Below are 16207 nucleotides of genomic sequence, written 5' to 3' on the forward strand. Positions count from 1 at the left end.
ATGCACCTTTTGTTATGTTAGTTTAATGTATTTTGTGTTGTCTTGTTATTTTCCCTTAGTTTTAGTTAATAAATTATTGTTTTAACTTTTACTTTGGCATATGACCCCCCTCATGTGTTACTTCCTTGAGGAGAGTCATACACAAGTAAGTTAAAACAATGTATTAACTAAAACTAAGGGAAAAATAACTAGGCTACTACTAGTCCTCACAAAAGCTAAACATCTTATCAGATGTGGGAGCCTGGGACAAAATCTTAATTTGGGTCAGTGGTCTATTTTATTTATTGATTTATTGATTGATTTATTCATTTGTTTGGGGGGGGGGGGTATTTGTGTTAGTTTAGGAGTTTGTGATGTGGGAAAAGTTTGAGAACCACTGTTTAGTGTAGCCCACACATCATAGTAAACAATCTCAGACTGGCGTTAATTATAAGATCCTCCTTTGAGGAACAAAAAAGCACAATTTCCTAGTGCAATTTACAAACCTTTTGATCTACATCCCTGAGTTAATTAATATATTTTCCAACGCCAATAAGTGAGTGTCATGTGACTGACAGAATGACGAACCAACACGAGGTCCTTTCCCTCTTCGGGGCAGTTCATTCTCCACTCCACTAGAGTGTGCATTTGGACCCCAGTATCCATATCCGTGTCATGTCTAAGGAGGAATGTTCATACAATGAGGGTCTGTGTAGTAGCGCCGCAATCGCCTCGGTGCACCACTCGGACAAACGATTGTCAATGGACTACTTGAGACGGATCTCAATCGGTTTACGCAACGGTTTCGGCTGCGTTGTTTTATTGGTAATTTGCAGTCAGATCCGGGTGGAGAAAGAACGAGAGAAAAAGGACTAATTTCCCACCAAAACATGCCGTGAGTCTTGAAGTTTAGGGGATTTGGCTCGTAGATTCTCCTATTTTGGTGACTATTTGCTCACTTTGAATTCATTGTTGGCTCTTTTTTTCTTACTGTTTGAGTGTGGCACATTTTGAGCTAAAGTAATTCTGACAGTGTGCCAGGGATGTAGGGATGTAACATTACTGAATCCATCGCGGAAACAGAAGTTCTGCGTGATATGGTTTTGAATGATCCAAAGGATATTGAATATAATTTATTTGTGAGCAGAGGTCGAGCGATTTTAGCAAGAGGGGGGGTCATCCCAGGGTTGAGTCCACGAGCTTTTCGTGTTTGTAAATCATCTTTATTTTAATTATAAGCTGACCTAGTGCCACCCCCGAGGAATAAATCACTAGCACCCCTATGGGTTTACACTCTGTGCTACTCAGTAGCCTAACGTTATGAGTTTATAGGGACCTTATCGTAGCCTACTTCATGGTGTTTTTTCTTTGAATCACTATTGAATATCTCCGCTTGAAGTGATACTTGTGTAATACCCTCCTACAATTTGTCATAGGATTGCAATAGCTCTTCTCACGGGACTTTGTGCGTGCGATTTGGTACATTTCCCCCCAATGGGTTCATAGCTGAGTCCATACATTTTCTTGTGTTCCATGCCCGTACTGTGGTCCATCAGAAGCTCAGTGGACCTCAGTCTGTGCGAACTTGTTGGGGACCTTTGGGCACATGGGAGAGGCGACTCCCGCTCAGTCCGCTGCGGGGGGATTCGTACCCATGTTGGGTGTTGGCATGGGCTCCATGCCCGGCGGGGTGGTGGTGAACGGGCCGGTGGGCACCTCCAGGGGCTCCGCCGTGCCGCAGCTGCACAGCGCCATAGTGGAGCGTTTGCGCGCCCGCATCGAGCTGTGCAGGCGGCACCACTCCACCTGTGAAAACCGCTACCAGAGGGGCCAGGCCGAGACCTCGGACCGGGAGCATGAGAGCACGCTGCATCTCCTCAACATAGTCCACCAAGGACCTGGGACCCGGAAGGCTAAGGGCGGCCGGGGGTCCAGCCATCAGCAGCCTCCAGACTACAGCACCAGCAGGGCCAATGGAGAGCAGAAGCCCCAGCCTGGGCCAGAGGGCGAGCAGAAGATCAACACCCGCATAGCGGTGAGTTGGGGACTGGGAAGAGTGATGGTGGTGGTGATTTTGGTGGTGGTGATGATGATGATGATGATGATGATGATGGTCATGTGTGGCTGGGTGATATCCTGGACGCAATCAAATACTGTTAATCTGCAATGTTTTTGACCAAATACCTCGATGATATTGTACAGGGATGACTACTTTCACACAATATTTACACAATGAGGTTTTTGATAAATAATCTTCAGTAATGTGGATATAATGACCAAGTGTGTACTGTAATAGAACAGCTAGAACAGTCCGGTAAGTCCAGAACATCGGCAGGAAAAGACAACATATCCCAATATTGTATTGCGATGGGCAATCCAAAATCTAGATGTCTAGTTTCATATCACAGTATCGATATGATATAATATAATTTATATTGCCCAGCCCTGTGGTCATGGTCATAGTCATGGTGAAGACAATGCGGCTGTTATCCTACTATGATGATGATGTGGATGATGATGAAAGAATAATTGGGGTTTTGATTGATCTAAAGTTACAAAATGCAGACCAAAACATCGCAGCTGAAAGGGAATATTTTAAAAACAAGGGGAACAGACTCTAGGCTCCCCCTGATTCTGTTGATTAAAGGGGCCTGAAGAAGATGGGATGACACCGGACCACAAAGCTTGTTTGCCAAGTAATCCATTCAGAGGAAATGGGTTTGGGGTCATGAGGTCACGGGGATGTTTCACATTTGCTGAAAAACCATGTCAACATCTCTCGCTGTGCATCTCATTCAAACAGATGGAAGAGCTCTGTGGCGTGTTTGTTGTTTAACCTATTTAATATGCACCAGTTCAGTTTCACTTGACAGGGCAGCTAATTCCATTTCCTTTCGGCGTTACATGAATACGATTCTCAAGAGTATGCTACATGTCATTGAAAGAGGTTTCTCATATCGTATCCACATAATTGATTCGTTTTCCCTTGATCAACATTTTTGAGTGAAAAATAAAATGTCATACAATTGAAAGGCATTCCAAGACCAACCAAGATCCTTTTTAAATAGTGACCTAATTTTGAATAGATTTCAAGCTTCATTCTGAAAAATTGTGAACAAAATGCCAAGAAACATCTTCTCCTTATCTATTGAGACTATCGGGAGATATACTGTAGTTTGCATACGGTCCCCCAACAGAAGGGCATGGCAAAGAATAGGGTTGGGAAAGTGAAGAGTGAAACACAAGAGGGCTTTCTGTGTGCCTGCTACTGCTGATAGCACTGACTTCCTGTATGGCATCTGTTAAGGGCACAGCCAGTGAGATGTGAGATTTATTTGGTTGTTTTCTTCCATTGGGCACTGGGGAGTTCAACAACTAGACTACAGGCTATGAAATGTTTCCCAACGACTGTTTCAATAGAATGTCAAAAGGGTGAGAGCTTGCAGATGTTTCTGCGTTAGGTTTGCTTTAGACACTAAATGGAAAAATAAACACTGTAATATTTGTTCCAGCAAAGCCATAAAAAAAGGCAAAATGTATTTATCATCACTGGAATTGGGCACTAGATATAATGCATTATGCAATTTTAAATTGATCTGTTTGGGCCTTTATCCATTATTCAATGCATACAGATCAAGAGGCTCACAATAACAATAGATTCCGCTTTATTCCCAGTACTAATTTGCTGTGTAGCCGCCCTCCATATATTTGGTTAGCATGCTGTTAGGTGCAGCGCAGCTAAGGAAGTGATGGGAGGCAAGACGCAACAACAGCATGGATTATATTGACTGTCTAAAAGAGGTCAGGGAACATCATTATCATGTAGCCTTTCATTTCTACTGATGTTGACTCTGGGGGAGCCAGCGTGTTCTACATAAAACTGATGAGTGCAGCAAGAGCACGGCGGATATGAAGTCCTGGCGTTCATGTTTATATCCACCCCGAGGTTAATATGTTTTTCACAACTCATGATGATTGGTGGTGAAGCAAAATAAAAAAAGTGGTGCAGCCAGTGGCAGGCATGGTAGAAATCCCCCTTTATATCCTGCATATCCGCTATTAATACTGCAGACAATGCTTTATTGAATAGTGCACACTAGAGCCAAATTAGTAAACTGTAAGACAAAACACTGCCTCTCAGCCAACTAGTTACCAAAGCGTTCCTTAAAGCAGTGGTTCTCAACATGGGGTCCAGGGACCACCAGGGGTCCTTGAGGGGGTTCCAGGGCGTCCTCCCCTGCACATTGACGAATTGTTAAGCTTCAGCATTACGTCATTTACAAGAGGATGTAATGAGAGAATGTAGAAGAAAAATGGTTTTGATCATAGTGTCACTGTTATCTCGCTCTACCTACAATACAGATAGTCATGGAATTATGGACGAAATCATACATAACGATTAAAAAAACGATTCGCAGATTTGGGTCAGAGAGAGAAAATCTCATCAAATGGGCTTCCGTTGCTCTGATGTAGACTGAAGTTGGGGTCAAAGGTTGAGAATCAGAATCGTTGCCTTCTAGCCTCCAATGGCTGAAGCAAGAGCAGGACTTGATGTTTCCTGGGGGAGAGAGCAAAAGAGCAGCAGCAGTCCAGCACAACGCATTCTTTTGCATTAAAAAGTGTCTCTTCTACAATGACTACATGTGTGCGTGTTATTGACTGTTCACATTGGAATTCGCCATGGAAATGTACACCGAGCAACACAATGGATTATGACTGGCTGGGAGTCTAGAGTGAGCAGCACTTCACAACGGTGCTCATTGAGTCCAGATTAACAAAGGATATTCTTTGAGATGAAACTGGAGAAATGGGAAAGAAGGAGAGACGAGAGCTTATGCAGCGAGTTGGAAAAATGATTTTCCTTGATGCACGCATGGCCTGGAAGCTTTTGGGTATATTCATATTTTAGATGATGTCTTTTTTTCTCCTTTCTTTTACATCCAGGACCGTTTTCAGCCTGTCCCTTTTCATACCTGTATCAGCAAATGTATTCAGCACAGAAATAGGTCACAGAGTAGAGCCTACAAAACATTAGTACTGTATTACAATGCACAGACATTCGGTTTCATCAGATCAGGACTATTATAGCAGCCAACTTATATTGTCAATATTGAGTAGAGAAAGTCATGTTTAACAGACAGGGATACTGCTTGTGGCATGCCATGCATTGCCGTTCCCTATTGACCTTTCTTTGACTTATGTACCCCTTGAGCTGAATTGAATTGAAAAATTGAATTGAATTGACACCTGCCGGGTGCTACTAGTTGTGGCGCGCAAGTACAATTTTAGCAATGGGCTTATGAAATCACTCGGAATATGATTTTGGAAATAAATTATAATCCCCCGTCTTTCCGCGTACCCCCTGCAAGCTGCTCAAGTACCCCTAGGGGTGCACGTACCTCTGGTTGGGAATCACTGGTTTAACAAATGACTCGCTAAGCACCTTCTTGAAAGATGTGTTGGCCATGAAACTGTTTGAAGCACGCGGCCTCCATATAAATGTTTAGAGCCACTGAATACATTTCCTGGATGTGTTTACTTCAAGTCAAACAGGCCTTGAAAATGCAGTAGAGGAGGGATGCCTGTGATTAACAGTCCTGTGTGCATTGGGAGGATTGTGTTGTATCCCAGTCTTGCTCTAGTGACAGATCTGAGAACAGTCCTGTGTGCATTGGGAGGATTGTGTTGTATCCCAGTCTTACTCTAGTGACAGATCTGAGACCTGGAGCAGTGTGCTCTCTTAAAGGAGTGCCTGTTGTGTTTGCCCATTCGCCACTGTCCACCACACACTCGCAGTCTGTGCTACTAGCTTGCTTTAAAATCCACTATGGCTTCTTACTGTGTCAACACATTCTGTGTCTACATGCTCCATTTGGTTCAGTAAACACAGCATGAATACTAACAATAGAACAACAAAACTCTTTATACATAGACATATGATACATTTACATTGAAGCAACTACAAATGCCGGATAAGTGCTTCCTCAAAAAGCATAAGAAATAAGATATTGCTTGTGATTACTAGTAGTGCTGAAACGATTAGCCGGTTGTGTGGGTTGCAACACAGTCTCACAGACAATTGTAAAATAGCAATGTTTGTAAGAATGATTGATCAGTCATTTTAGTCATTTTACATTTGTCAGACGATTAATAAAAAAATCTATTAATCAATCAATCAATCAATCAATCAATCAATAATGATCATAATCATGAGTTACAGCCCCACACGTGTGATCTGTGATGGAGGTCACGTATGACGGATGCAGTGTGTGCACATCATGTATGTATGTGTGTGTGAATGGGGCGGGGTGGTATTATGCACTGTAAGTGTTTCCTGGCATGCCCTGTTAGCCTGCTGAACTGCCTGAATCAGAGCTGCCTGCCGGTGGTCTGATCTCGGCCTCGCTCTGCTCTCTGATATGAAACAATTAGCCCAGGTCCACGGGGGCCACCCACAGCCAAGCCCACCACCATGCCCACACCCAGGGACACAGCCATGCCCACATCCACTGCTCATACCACAGATCACTTCCACCACACTCAAAGCTACAGTCTTTTTTAAGGGTAGCTGGTTGCTGGTTAGGCTCAATGCCAAATTGCCTGTAGTGCCCTATAGAGTGCACTGGAAACGCTATGGCTGCTGATTATTGACAGCAAGATGTGATTAAGCTTCTCCCATTGTGCCGAGTGTAGCAGTGAGATGAGCCGAGCATCTCACAATGTTCAGATGAAAAGACATGAAGAAAGGCCTCCGTATAGTAAAGCAGTGTTGTGATGAAAAGACATTAAAATAGGCCTCCGTATAGTAAAGCAGTGTTGTGATGAAAAGACATTAAAATAGGCCTCCGTATAGTAAAGCAGTGTTGTGATGAAAAGACATGAAGATAGGCCTCCGTATAGTAAAGCAGTGTTGTGATGAAAAGACATTAAGATAGGCCTCCGTATAGTAAAGCAGTGTTCTGATGAAAAGACATGAAGAAAGGCCTCCGTATAGTAAAGCAGTGTTCTGATGAAAAGACATGAAGAAAGGCCTCCGTATAGTAAAGCAGTGTTGTGATGTAAAGACATGAAGATAGGCCTCCGTATAGTAAAGCAGTGTTCTGATGAAAAGACATGAAGAAAGGCCTCCGTATAGTAAAGCAGTGTTGTGATGAAAAGACATGAAGATAGGCCTCCGTATAGTAAAGCAGTGTTGTGATGAAAAGACATGAAGATAGGCCTCCGTATAGTAAAGCAGTGTTGTGATGAAAAGACATGAAGATAGGCCTCCGTATAGTAAAGCAGTGTTCTGATGAAAAGACATGAAGATAGGCCTCCGTATAGTAAAGCAGTGTTCTGATGAAAAGACATGAAGAAAGGCCTCCGTATAGTAAAGCAGTGTTGTGATGAAAAGACATGAAGATAGGCCTCCGTATAGTAAAGCAGTGTTGTGATGAAAAGACATGAAGATAGGCCTCCGTATAGTAAAGCAGTGTTGTGATGAAAAGACATGAAGATAGGCCTCCGTATAGTAAAGCAGTGTTCTGATGAAAAGACATGAAGATAGGCCTCCGTATAGTAAAGCAGTGTTCTGATGAAAAGACATGAAGAAAGGCCTCCGTATAGTAAAGCAGTGTTGTGATGAAAAGACATGAAGATAGGCCTCCGTATAGTAAAGCAGTGTTGTGATGAAAAGACATGAAGATAGGCCTCCGTATAGTAAAGCAGTGTTCTGATGAAAAGACATGAAGATAGGCCTCCGTATAGTAAAGCAGTGTTGTGATGAAAAGACATGAAGATAGGCCTCCGTATAGTAAAGCAGTGTTCTGATGAAAAGACATGAAGATAGGCCTCCGTATAGTAAAGCAGTGTTCTGATGAAAAGACATGAAGATAGGCCTCCGTATAGTAAAGCAGTGTTCTGGTGAAAAGACATGAAGATAGGCCTCCGTATAGTAAAGCAGTGTTCTGATGAAAAGACATGAAGAAAGGCCTCCGTATAGTAAAGCAGTGTTGTGATGAAAAGACATGAAGATAGGCCTCCGTATAGTAAAGCAGTGTTCTGATGAAAAGACATGAAGATAGGCCTCCGTATAGTAAAGCAGTGTTGTGATGAAAAGACATGAAGATAGGCCTCCGTATAGTAAAGCAGTGTTCTGATGAAAAGACATGAAGATAGGCCTCCGTATAGTAAAGCAGTGTTGTGATGAAAAGACATGAAGAAAGGCCTCCGTATAGTAAAGCAGTGTTGTGATGAAAAGACATGAAGATAGGCCTCAGTATAGTAAAGCAGTGTTCTGATGAAAAGACATGAAGATAGGCCTCCATATAGTAAAGCAGTGTTGTGATGAAAAGACATGAAGATAGGCCTCAGTATAGTAAAGCAGTGTTGTGATGAAAAGACATTAAGATAGGCCTCCGTATAGTAAAGCAGTGTTGTGATGAAAAGACATTAAGATAGGCCTCCGTATAGTAAAGCCATCTGTTCATCTCCTTCTATTTGGGATTCGTGCTCATTGCAAGATATGGTTTAAACACTGCTGCAGGCTACAGCACAGTGTGCTAAATGTCAATCCAAGTCTCCATTGTGCATACTGCGCATACTTTTTGCTGTGCCATGTGTTAAAATGTCTTCTATTTATTTTGATGTTCATTTTTATTGTTAAATCTTAAAGGCCCCCATAGTATTCCATTTTCATGATTTTGTTTGCAGGGAGGGCTCATTATAAGAATATTGTTGATTTGTTTGTGGTTGATGATTTGTTTGTAAATGTAGTTTAGTTATAAGGGTGGTTGTTTATTGAATACAATTGCAGGCAAAGTCCTCACTGGCCCACCAATCACAATACTGATGGAAATATTTTAGTAATTGTTTCATGAGGGGAGCCCATCAAGATCTGATGCACTGACTGGAGTTGGTCAAAAACTACCTATTAAAAAAAATACATTTGATAAAGGACTGTTTTCCATCAGAGACCTATACATAGATGGTCATTTCGCATCCTTTGATCTTCTGAGGAAGAAATTTGAGTTGCCCAACATGCATTGATTCAGATACCTACAAGTCAGAGATTATGTTCGGTCCAAGATTCGTGACTTTGAAATTCTCCCAGATGAACATGCTCCAGGCACCTTATCTCCAGGTTTGTGTATCTGTTTGATGGCTGTGTCAGGGGCCAGGCCTCCACTGAGAGGATTAGAGAGGCATGGCAGCAGGATGAACTTGGTGTTGATTTGTCTGAAATTGTCTGTGGTCCCAACCAGGGATGTTCATTTTGAAAATTTTCCAAAATCGATAATCGGTGAAAATTAACGATCAATTATCGATCATCGATTTTATTAATACTTAGAAAATTTTCAATATTTTTTTTTTTTTTTTTTTTTTTACAAAATGAATGCCTATGGCAGAAAATACGAAAGACAACGTGTTCTCCTCAATGAACTCTTTATTTCAATGTGTCTCCTCTCCAACACTGCTGTCCCCGGCGCATGCCGGTGTGAATTTCCCATGTTTAAAACAGTTTTGTTGGCACAAAGGCCCGTGCCCAGCCAGAAAACTAGAGACTATATGAAGCTCCACCTCACGTTAGTCGGCTGTGCAATGGAGTGGGGCGAGGAGGAACGAATTCCACCCAAACCTAGTCCAAATTTTTTTTTTTTTTTTTTTTTTTTTTTTTTAATAATTAAAAAATCGATCCAAATGCCACAGGATCGATTCCAATCCTTAACGATCGATTATCGATTTTCGATAATTGATGAACATCCCTAGTCCCAACTCTGCTCAATTAACAACAGACACCAGCTGATCCAATTGAAAGTCACTCACCATCTTCACTATTCCAAGTCGAGGTTGCACAAGATCTACCCTTCTGTCTCTCCATTATGTGATAGATGTCAGGTGTTAGAGGGTACACTCTCACATGCTTTTTGGCTTTGCCCTTCACTATCCGGATTCTGGGCCAAGATATTTGACTGGTAAGGCATATAAAATAACCCTTCAGCCGGAGGCAGAACTCGCCATCTTCGGCTGCTCGGAATCCTCTCTGCTCCTCCCCATGGCTGTGCAGCACACTCTGACACAGGGGATGACTGTCGCCAAAAGACTCATTCTGAAAGATTGGAAGTCCCCCTCCACGCCTTCTTTTCAATTGTGGCTGGCGGACATGGTTTCGGTTGTGTGTATGGAAAGACTCGGGTTCTTGAGGACCAACTCGCTCGGGGAGTTCTCAACTATATGGGACCCGTTTCTGGCCTACTTGGACGAGGTTAGAAATGACAATTAACTTGCCCAGTTGATTTCTCATGGACTTCTCGCACAAGATTTTATGTACGGCCTCTTTTGCAAGCACACAGGCATCTTAGGTTGCTGCTAGCACCATGTCGCAATGTTGGTAGTGTTTTTTTTGGGTCCCCCCCCTCTTTGTCTCCGAGTTTGTTTTGCTTCTTAATGTTTGTTTTTTTGTTTATTGTTTTGTTTTTCATGTTCTGAAAGAATTAGAATATTACTTTGCTTTCAATTTAACCACTCAAGACAAAATCAACTTTTAACAATATCTAAATTAAACATGTATCTATATAATAGTGCCCCTTTAAGGGAAAAGTAACACAACTAAACAATCACTGAAATTGTCTTCTAGCAGAGGGTCATAAGTCTCTCTCTCCTGTCTCTTGATTGAACATGAACACAACAAAAGTAATAAATATCATTACAGTTAGCTCAAATAAAACATGATAGTATACTTCTACAGAAATATACAGTTACAGATTTACTGCCTTGTGTAATAGAAGTTACAGTTAAGTAACGTGTGTCCTGGGCATTCCACAGTCGTAGCCGAGGGCAGTTCATGAATTGGTAGCATATAAATCTAAGCACAGCTTGTCCTGAAGACGGGGAAATGGTAGGTTAATATCACACGCAACGTTAAGCCTGGAGTTTGTGAGTGTCCGGGAAATTACTGCCTCTGGAGGACATTATTTTGTTTGGACAGTATGTTGACTCTGACATTGTTAATAGCTACTGTATCATCTTCTGGCTAAATGATGCATGAAATGATAAACATAGTTTCATGATAACGTCATATTGCATGCATTATAAACAATTTAGCTACACATAAATTTTGTGATCCTGTTTGCTATGTCCCCAAGGGAAAGATGGGTACGAGTTTAAACAAGCACTGTTTTTTGGTGGCCGACCTAGATGCCAGATTTTGAAAGCACTGCAGTGAGGCAACACAAAGTTCACAGATGACTGCATTTTCTCAGAGGAGTTTTTTAACAATCCCTCTGACTTTATAAAAACGGTTACTAAAGATATATTGAGGTTATTGTATTTCATTGCTTCAAATCTGCATGATCTGATGTCATGATGCAAGTCAGAATGTTTAACTGTGGCGTTTCTGCACATCTCAGCGATCACTTCACTTGGCAGTCAAACAGTGTCTCTCTCTTTTCATTGTCTGTTGAGTCATGGTGGCTATCGCCGCTCATGCTAACCACCCAGTTCGTCTTCTATTCATTTCTAAACAAAAACAACACTGTTTTTACTAGCAGAAACATAAAACGCATCACTTCCTGTGCCAGAGCATTTCTCCCGGGAAAGACCTACATGTACAGGACTGTAGCAGACAGCAAATCTTTCATGACGGGTATCGACTGAATCGCTACTGTGTTACACTAATCAGCAAAAGAGAGTAACAAAACGCCACAGGTTATTACTCATTTATTGTCATTCATTTGTTATAAAAAAGAGAAGAAATACAAGCTGTATGGATGTCATGTGACAAAGAAACCCCAAGGGGCTCGTAAAAAAATGCCTCACCCAAAAAGACAAAAAGGAGAAAGAAAACAAGTTGAGGAACAGAGTTGCAGGTGAATTGGTCTGTAAAGCAAAGTAATGGAAGAATGAAAAATTAGTCTATATTGTCAGTGGAGTTTAAGTTGAAACTTTTAACAGCCAACACTGTCTCCTCAGCGTCTATAGAGTTCTTATCCTTCTCCCTTTTTTGTGAACTGCCAATGTCATCAGCATTATTCGTCTGGAATGGTCGTATTCCATTTTTACCACTGCTTTAGGAACTGCCTCTGGTCCTGGAGAGGTGTGAATAGTTTGATCATGAAAATCTTCACTGTTTAGAGCAGTGGTTCTCAAACGTTTCCATGTCAAGGACCCGGAAACTGACACAAATTAGACCACGGACCCCCATTTGATAAGATTTTGTCCCAGGGGGTCCCCCCATCTGATAAGATTTTTAGATGTTTTATTTTAGAAAGTGTATGAAACCCATAGCCAAAATAGTCATACATTCTGTCATTGTCATTGTGTTACTCATTGATGGAATTACAGTGGAAATAAATTACCGTACTCTTCTGCTGGGTTGGTAGTAAATCAACACTATAATCACTCACTCTGGGTCTGGGGACTAGATAATTAGACTAAGACACACACACAAAAGATACTTGTAAGTTGATGTTATATTAACCTGAAAACTATTTTGTCATATTTTGACTGGATGATACCTTTAAGGCTCCCTGGGTAAAGCTTTTGATAAATCCAGTGTAATTTGTCATAAAAAGACAAGGCTCAGCACTGGCAGCAGCGAGTTGGAAATAGCGCTCGGCGAATCTGGGACATCTCCGTACCTGCTGGTGAGCGGAGCTTTGCGTTGCCTTCTGCTTTCCTGAAACGAATGTGCCTTTATTCTTTTCTGAACTAATTTAGTATTTGTTAACAAGTTCCATGCGACAAACAAACAACAACAAAGAAACACAAAAGAATCAAGCAAGACAGAAGTTTCCAGACACCCCCAGCAAGGCTGGATGGGTATCAAATCAAAGGCAATCATGGATCATCTGTATCTACTAGTGGTGTCTTAAGAAAACCCCTCTCTCCTCTCCTCTCCCCCCTCACACTCACAGACACACAACCCACCCAGCCGCGCGCGCCTCATGTTTTATTCAGCAGCCTATGGGATGGCTGGGGCTTTCTTTGAAGAGTGCTGCTGAAGCCATCTAGTAGAGACCCATCTCATCCACAGTCTTCAAGGGATAATACAATATAAGTGGGTACATGCTCGGAGGAACGCAGGCTCTTCTGGTCCAGGTGGACCCGTTGCGTTCCGGCTGCCTGCATTGGCCTGCAGGGTATTTCGCCCGTGGTTCTGCAGAAATGCCCATCCTGCTTTAAAAGCCTTTCTTTCATTCTTTCATGCACATCTGGCTGCTGTCCTTGGCTGCGGCACGCGGCCTCGAGCAGAGCGTGCTGCAAGGTAACAATGTTACCTTCACCGCTCCTTTAACATTGGAGAAAATACACCATCAGCATCAACCTTGCAACATCTTCTCCCTAGTGTTGCGGTTGTTTGTGTCGAATATATCCTAATTTGCATCCAGTGCAAGGTAATGAATAACAGGTCATTTATATGTGCTTTGCGTGCAGCGTTTCCCATTCTTGAATGAAACACATGATGAAATTAAGTAATGTAATGAAGTGTATTTGTATTTATTTGTATTTGTATATATTTATTTATTTATTTATTTATTTATTTGAGGGACAGTGCACATTAATTAACATGACTGTAAACATGCCAGTGTTAGCCAAACGGCTAATCAACTGATGTCCCTTGGCCAGAACTGAAGATATCTCCTGTAGATATTATGTATAATAACTACAGGAGAGTATATTTATCTGAACCGCAAACCCCCCCCTAGTCTGACAAGTTCACCTAAACCGCAATATGAAAATGAGTTCTAAAAATTCCGCACAATTGTTTAAATGTCCTTGTTGATCCTCCAACTGCAAATTAGACTGTGTAAAGTGTTGTGGAATATGCCTGCGTACTTGTTTCATGTTTTGAATATGAATTACCCGGCGCTATTCAATGCGTTTCATCCAAGTGAACGTCTCGCTGGGCTGAAATCCCTCCTTTCCCAAGGGGGTTGGATTAGAGAGTCCCCACTGTAGCCCTTTGTTGTCGATTTGTGCTTTCAGCATGCTTCACGTTGTTGCCAACACTGCGTTTGAATTCTGAGTACTATGTGGTCCTCGAGACAGCACATCTCAGACGCACCACTGGGGGAGTTTTAGCCAGGAGGAGTCGCAGGAGGAGGACTGATGCAATTGCGCAGCATCTCAGCGATTACATTCATTTGACTGAGGAAGTATCGTATGGGTTTCCTGTTTCCATCATGTGGAAGTCAGACGTCAGAATGTATGTGAAGCTGGGGAAAATCACAGGGTGACAAAGGGCCGTATTTGTACGTACGTCTTCAGAGGGGCCTTGTCGAGGTCTCCGCTCATGCCTGATGCCATTTCTTCTGCTGAGAGAGCTCTTTGAGGGTTGTCAGGTTTTTCCTGCTTGACTTAATTGAAGAGAGGGCAGGATTGTGTGTGAGCACAGGAGAGGAGAGAGAGAGGAGGAGGGAGGGGGGCGAGAGAGAGAGAGGGCAGTTTGTGTGTGAGGAGAGAGAGGAGGGGGGTGCCTTGGAGTGTCTTTCCACAAGTGCTTACCCACTGCTGAAACTGGAACCCTGTGGGAACTAGCATGTTCAGGTGTATTTCATGTGCAGTGCGTGGAAGGTGAGTTGAGGAGACAAACGCACGTAGAATGAAACAGAATCAAAACTCTGCTGCCTTGTTTACGACAAACCCAGAGAGAAGTAACCTGGCTCTGCCCATTATTAGAGGTCAGGGAAAGTGCACTGTTTTGATACTTACAGCGTTCATATTGCAAATCGGTAGCACTTTAGATTAGGGAACACATTACTAACTATTAATGAGTTTCTTATTAACATGCATATTAGTCGTGTTTTGGTTCATTATGTGTTATTACAAACCACTTATCAGCACCTATTCTGTACTACAGTATTCTACAAGTATAGCCCATTAACTAACTGAACTTAATGGCTTTTCCCTCAATCATCCTAATTAGTACTTACAGAGACATGCATTGGGTTAGCCTGCTTTGCTCAGTATGGGGTTTATAAGGTCCTAGTTAAGAGAAAGTATTAAAGGTATACTATGCAACCTTTTTAGGGCCCTTCAAACATAAACTATTTTTTTCTTTTTTACATCTTAACACATTGACTGCCAGCCGTTTTTTTCTTGCTGTAGGTAGCTTCTGCCAAGGCATTTTTTGAGGATTATGGCTCATTTTACAAGAGCCGAGGATTGTTTTCTGCTTGGACTTGGTGAACATACAATATCTCAAAAGTACTAATAGAATGTGTACTTTCTCTGTCTAAAAGAGTTAGTTTGTAGAGTTAGTAGTTATGTAGATATTAGCCGTTGAGTACAGCATGGTTTCAGGGTCTGAGGCAGAAAGCTGAGATAATCGCAGTTTTGTGAAATTCAATCAAACAGGCAGAAAAGTCACTTTAACCATTTATTTTTGCCATCAGTGAGACATCAGACATCTGAACAATAGTTGTTTTCAATAATGGAGGAATAATACCATAATAAAATAAATAAATGTCAAAATAAATACAAAACAACAGCAGACCACAGGTCACTCCGCTTTTTTTTTTTTTTTACATGTTTTTTTTTTTTATTGGTTTTTTCGGTTCGTGATCAAACCGGTTTGGGCTCGTACACCGAATCCAGAACTGCTCCAAAATGTAATGGGTACTTCCTTGGCCCATGTTACACCCATCCACAAAGTTACATGAAAATCGGCAGGTGCTTTTTATGTATTCCTGCTAGCTAGCAAACAATCAAACAAAGAGCATCAAAAACAGGCAGTTTTTTTTTTTTTTTTACGACCCATGCCTACTTGTGCCACCGAGCACGGTTCCTCTCTGAGTGGTACACCTCATAGCAGTCAGCCCTGTGTAATGGGACATTACACATGACACAACGGTAGCGTGACTCGCTTCTAACACCTCTCTCTAGACAAACTCTACACCTCCTCGTTGGGCCAGCTTTTTTGCATGTGGCTGGATACATGGCCATGTGATGGCCCGCTAGATCGACATCCAGCCTGCTTGGAGGGTCCAGGTATGGTGCCCGGCCCGGCCTGGTTGCAGGTTGGTCACTGCCCTCCCCCCCACCCCCCACCTCCTCCCCGCCACCCCCCACCCCAGCCCCCACCTCCACCCCAGCCCCCACCTCCTCCTCCTCCACCCCAGCCCCCACCTCCTCCTCCACCACAGGTCTGGTCCATGCAGTGACAACACTCAGGATGAAAGCCATCAATGTTTTACACTTTCTCTGGCGTTTAGCTGGGTGTTTAGCTTTGTACAGCACAAAGTCGTTA

General features: G+C 42.4%; 1 protein-coding gene across 1 annotated transcript in view; it reads left to right on the plus strand.

Moving 5' to 3' along the window:
* Positions 1-749: 749 nt before the first annotated feature.
* maml2 (mastermind like transcriptional coactivator 2) overlaps positions 750-16207 on the plus strand; it is a 57673-nt gene continuing 42215 nt past the window's right edge. Inside the window, exon 1 of the mRNA XM_083637947.1 lies at positions 750-2014. Within this exon, the coding sequence (XP_083494073.1) occupies positions 1586-2014 (429 nt within the window). The 5' untranslated portion in view covers positions 750-1585. The remainder of the gene's footprint in view (positions 2015-16207) is intronic.

This window comes from Poromitra crassiceps (genome assembly GCF_964638095.1).
Source record: "Poromitra crassiceps genome assembly, chromosome: 5".
Lineage (NCBI taxonomy): Eukaryota > Metazoa > Chordata > Actinopteri > Beryciformes > Melamphaidae > Poromitra > Poromitra crassiceps.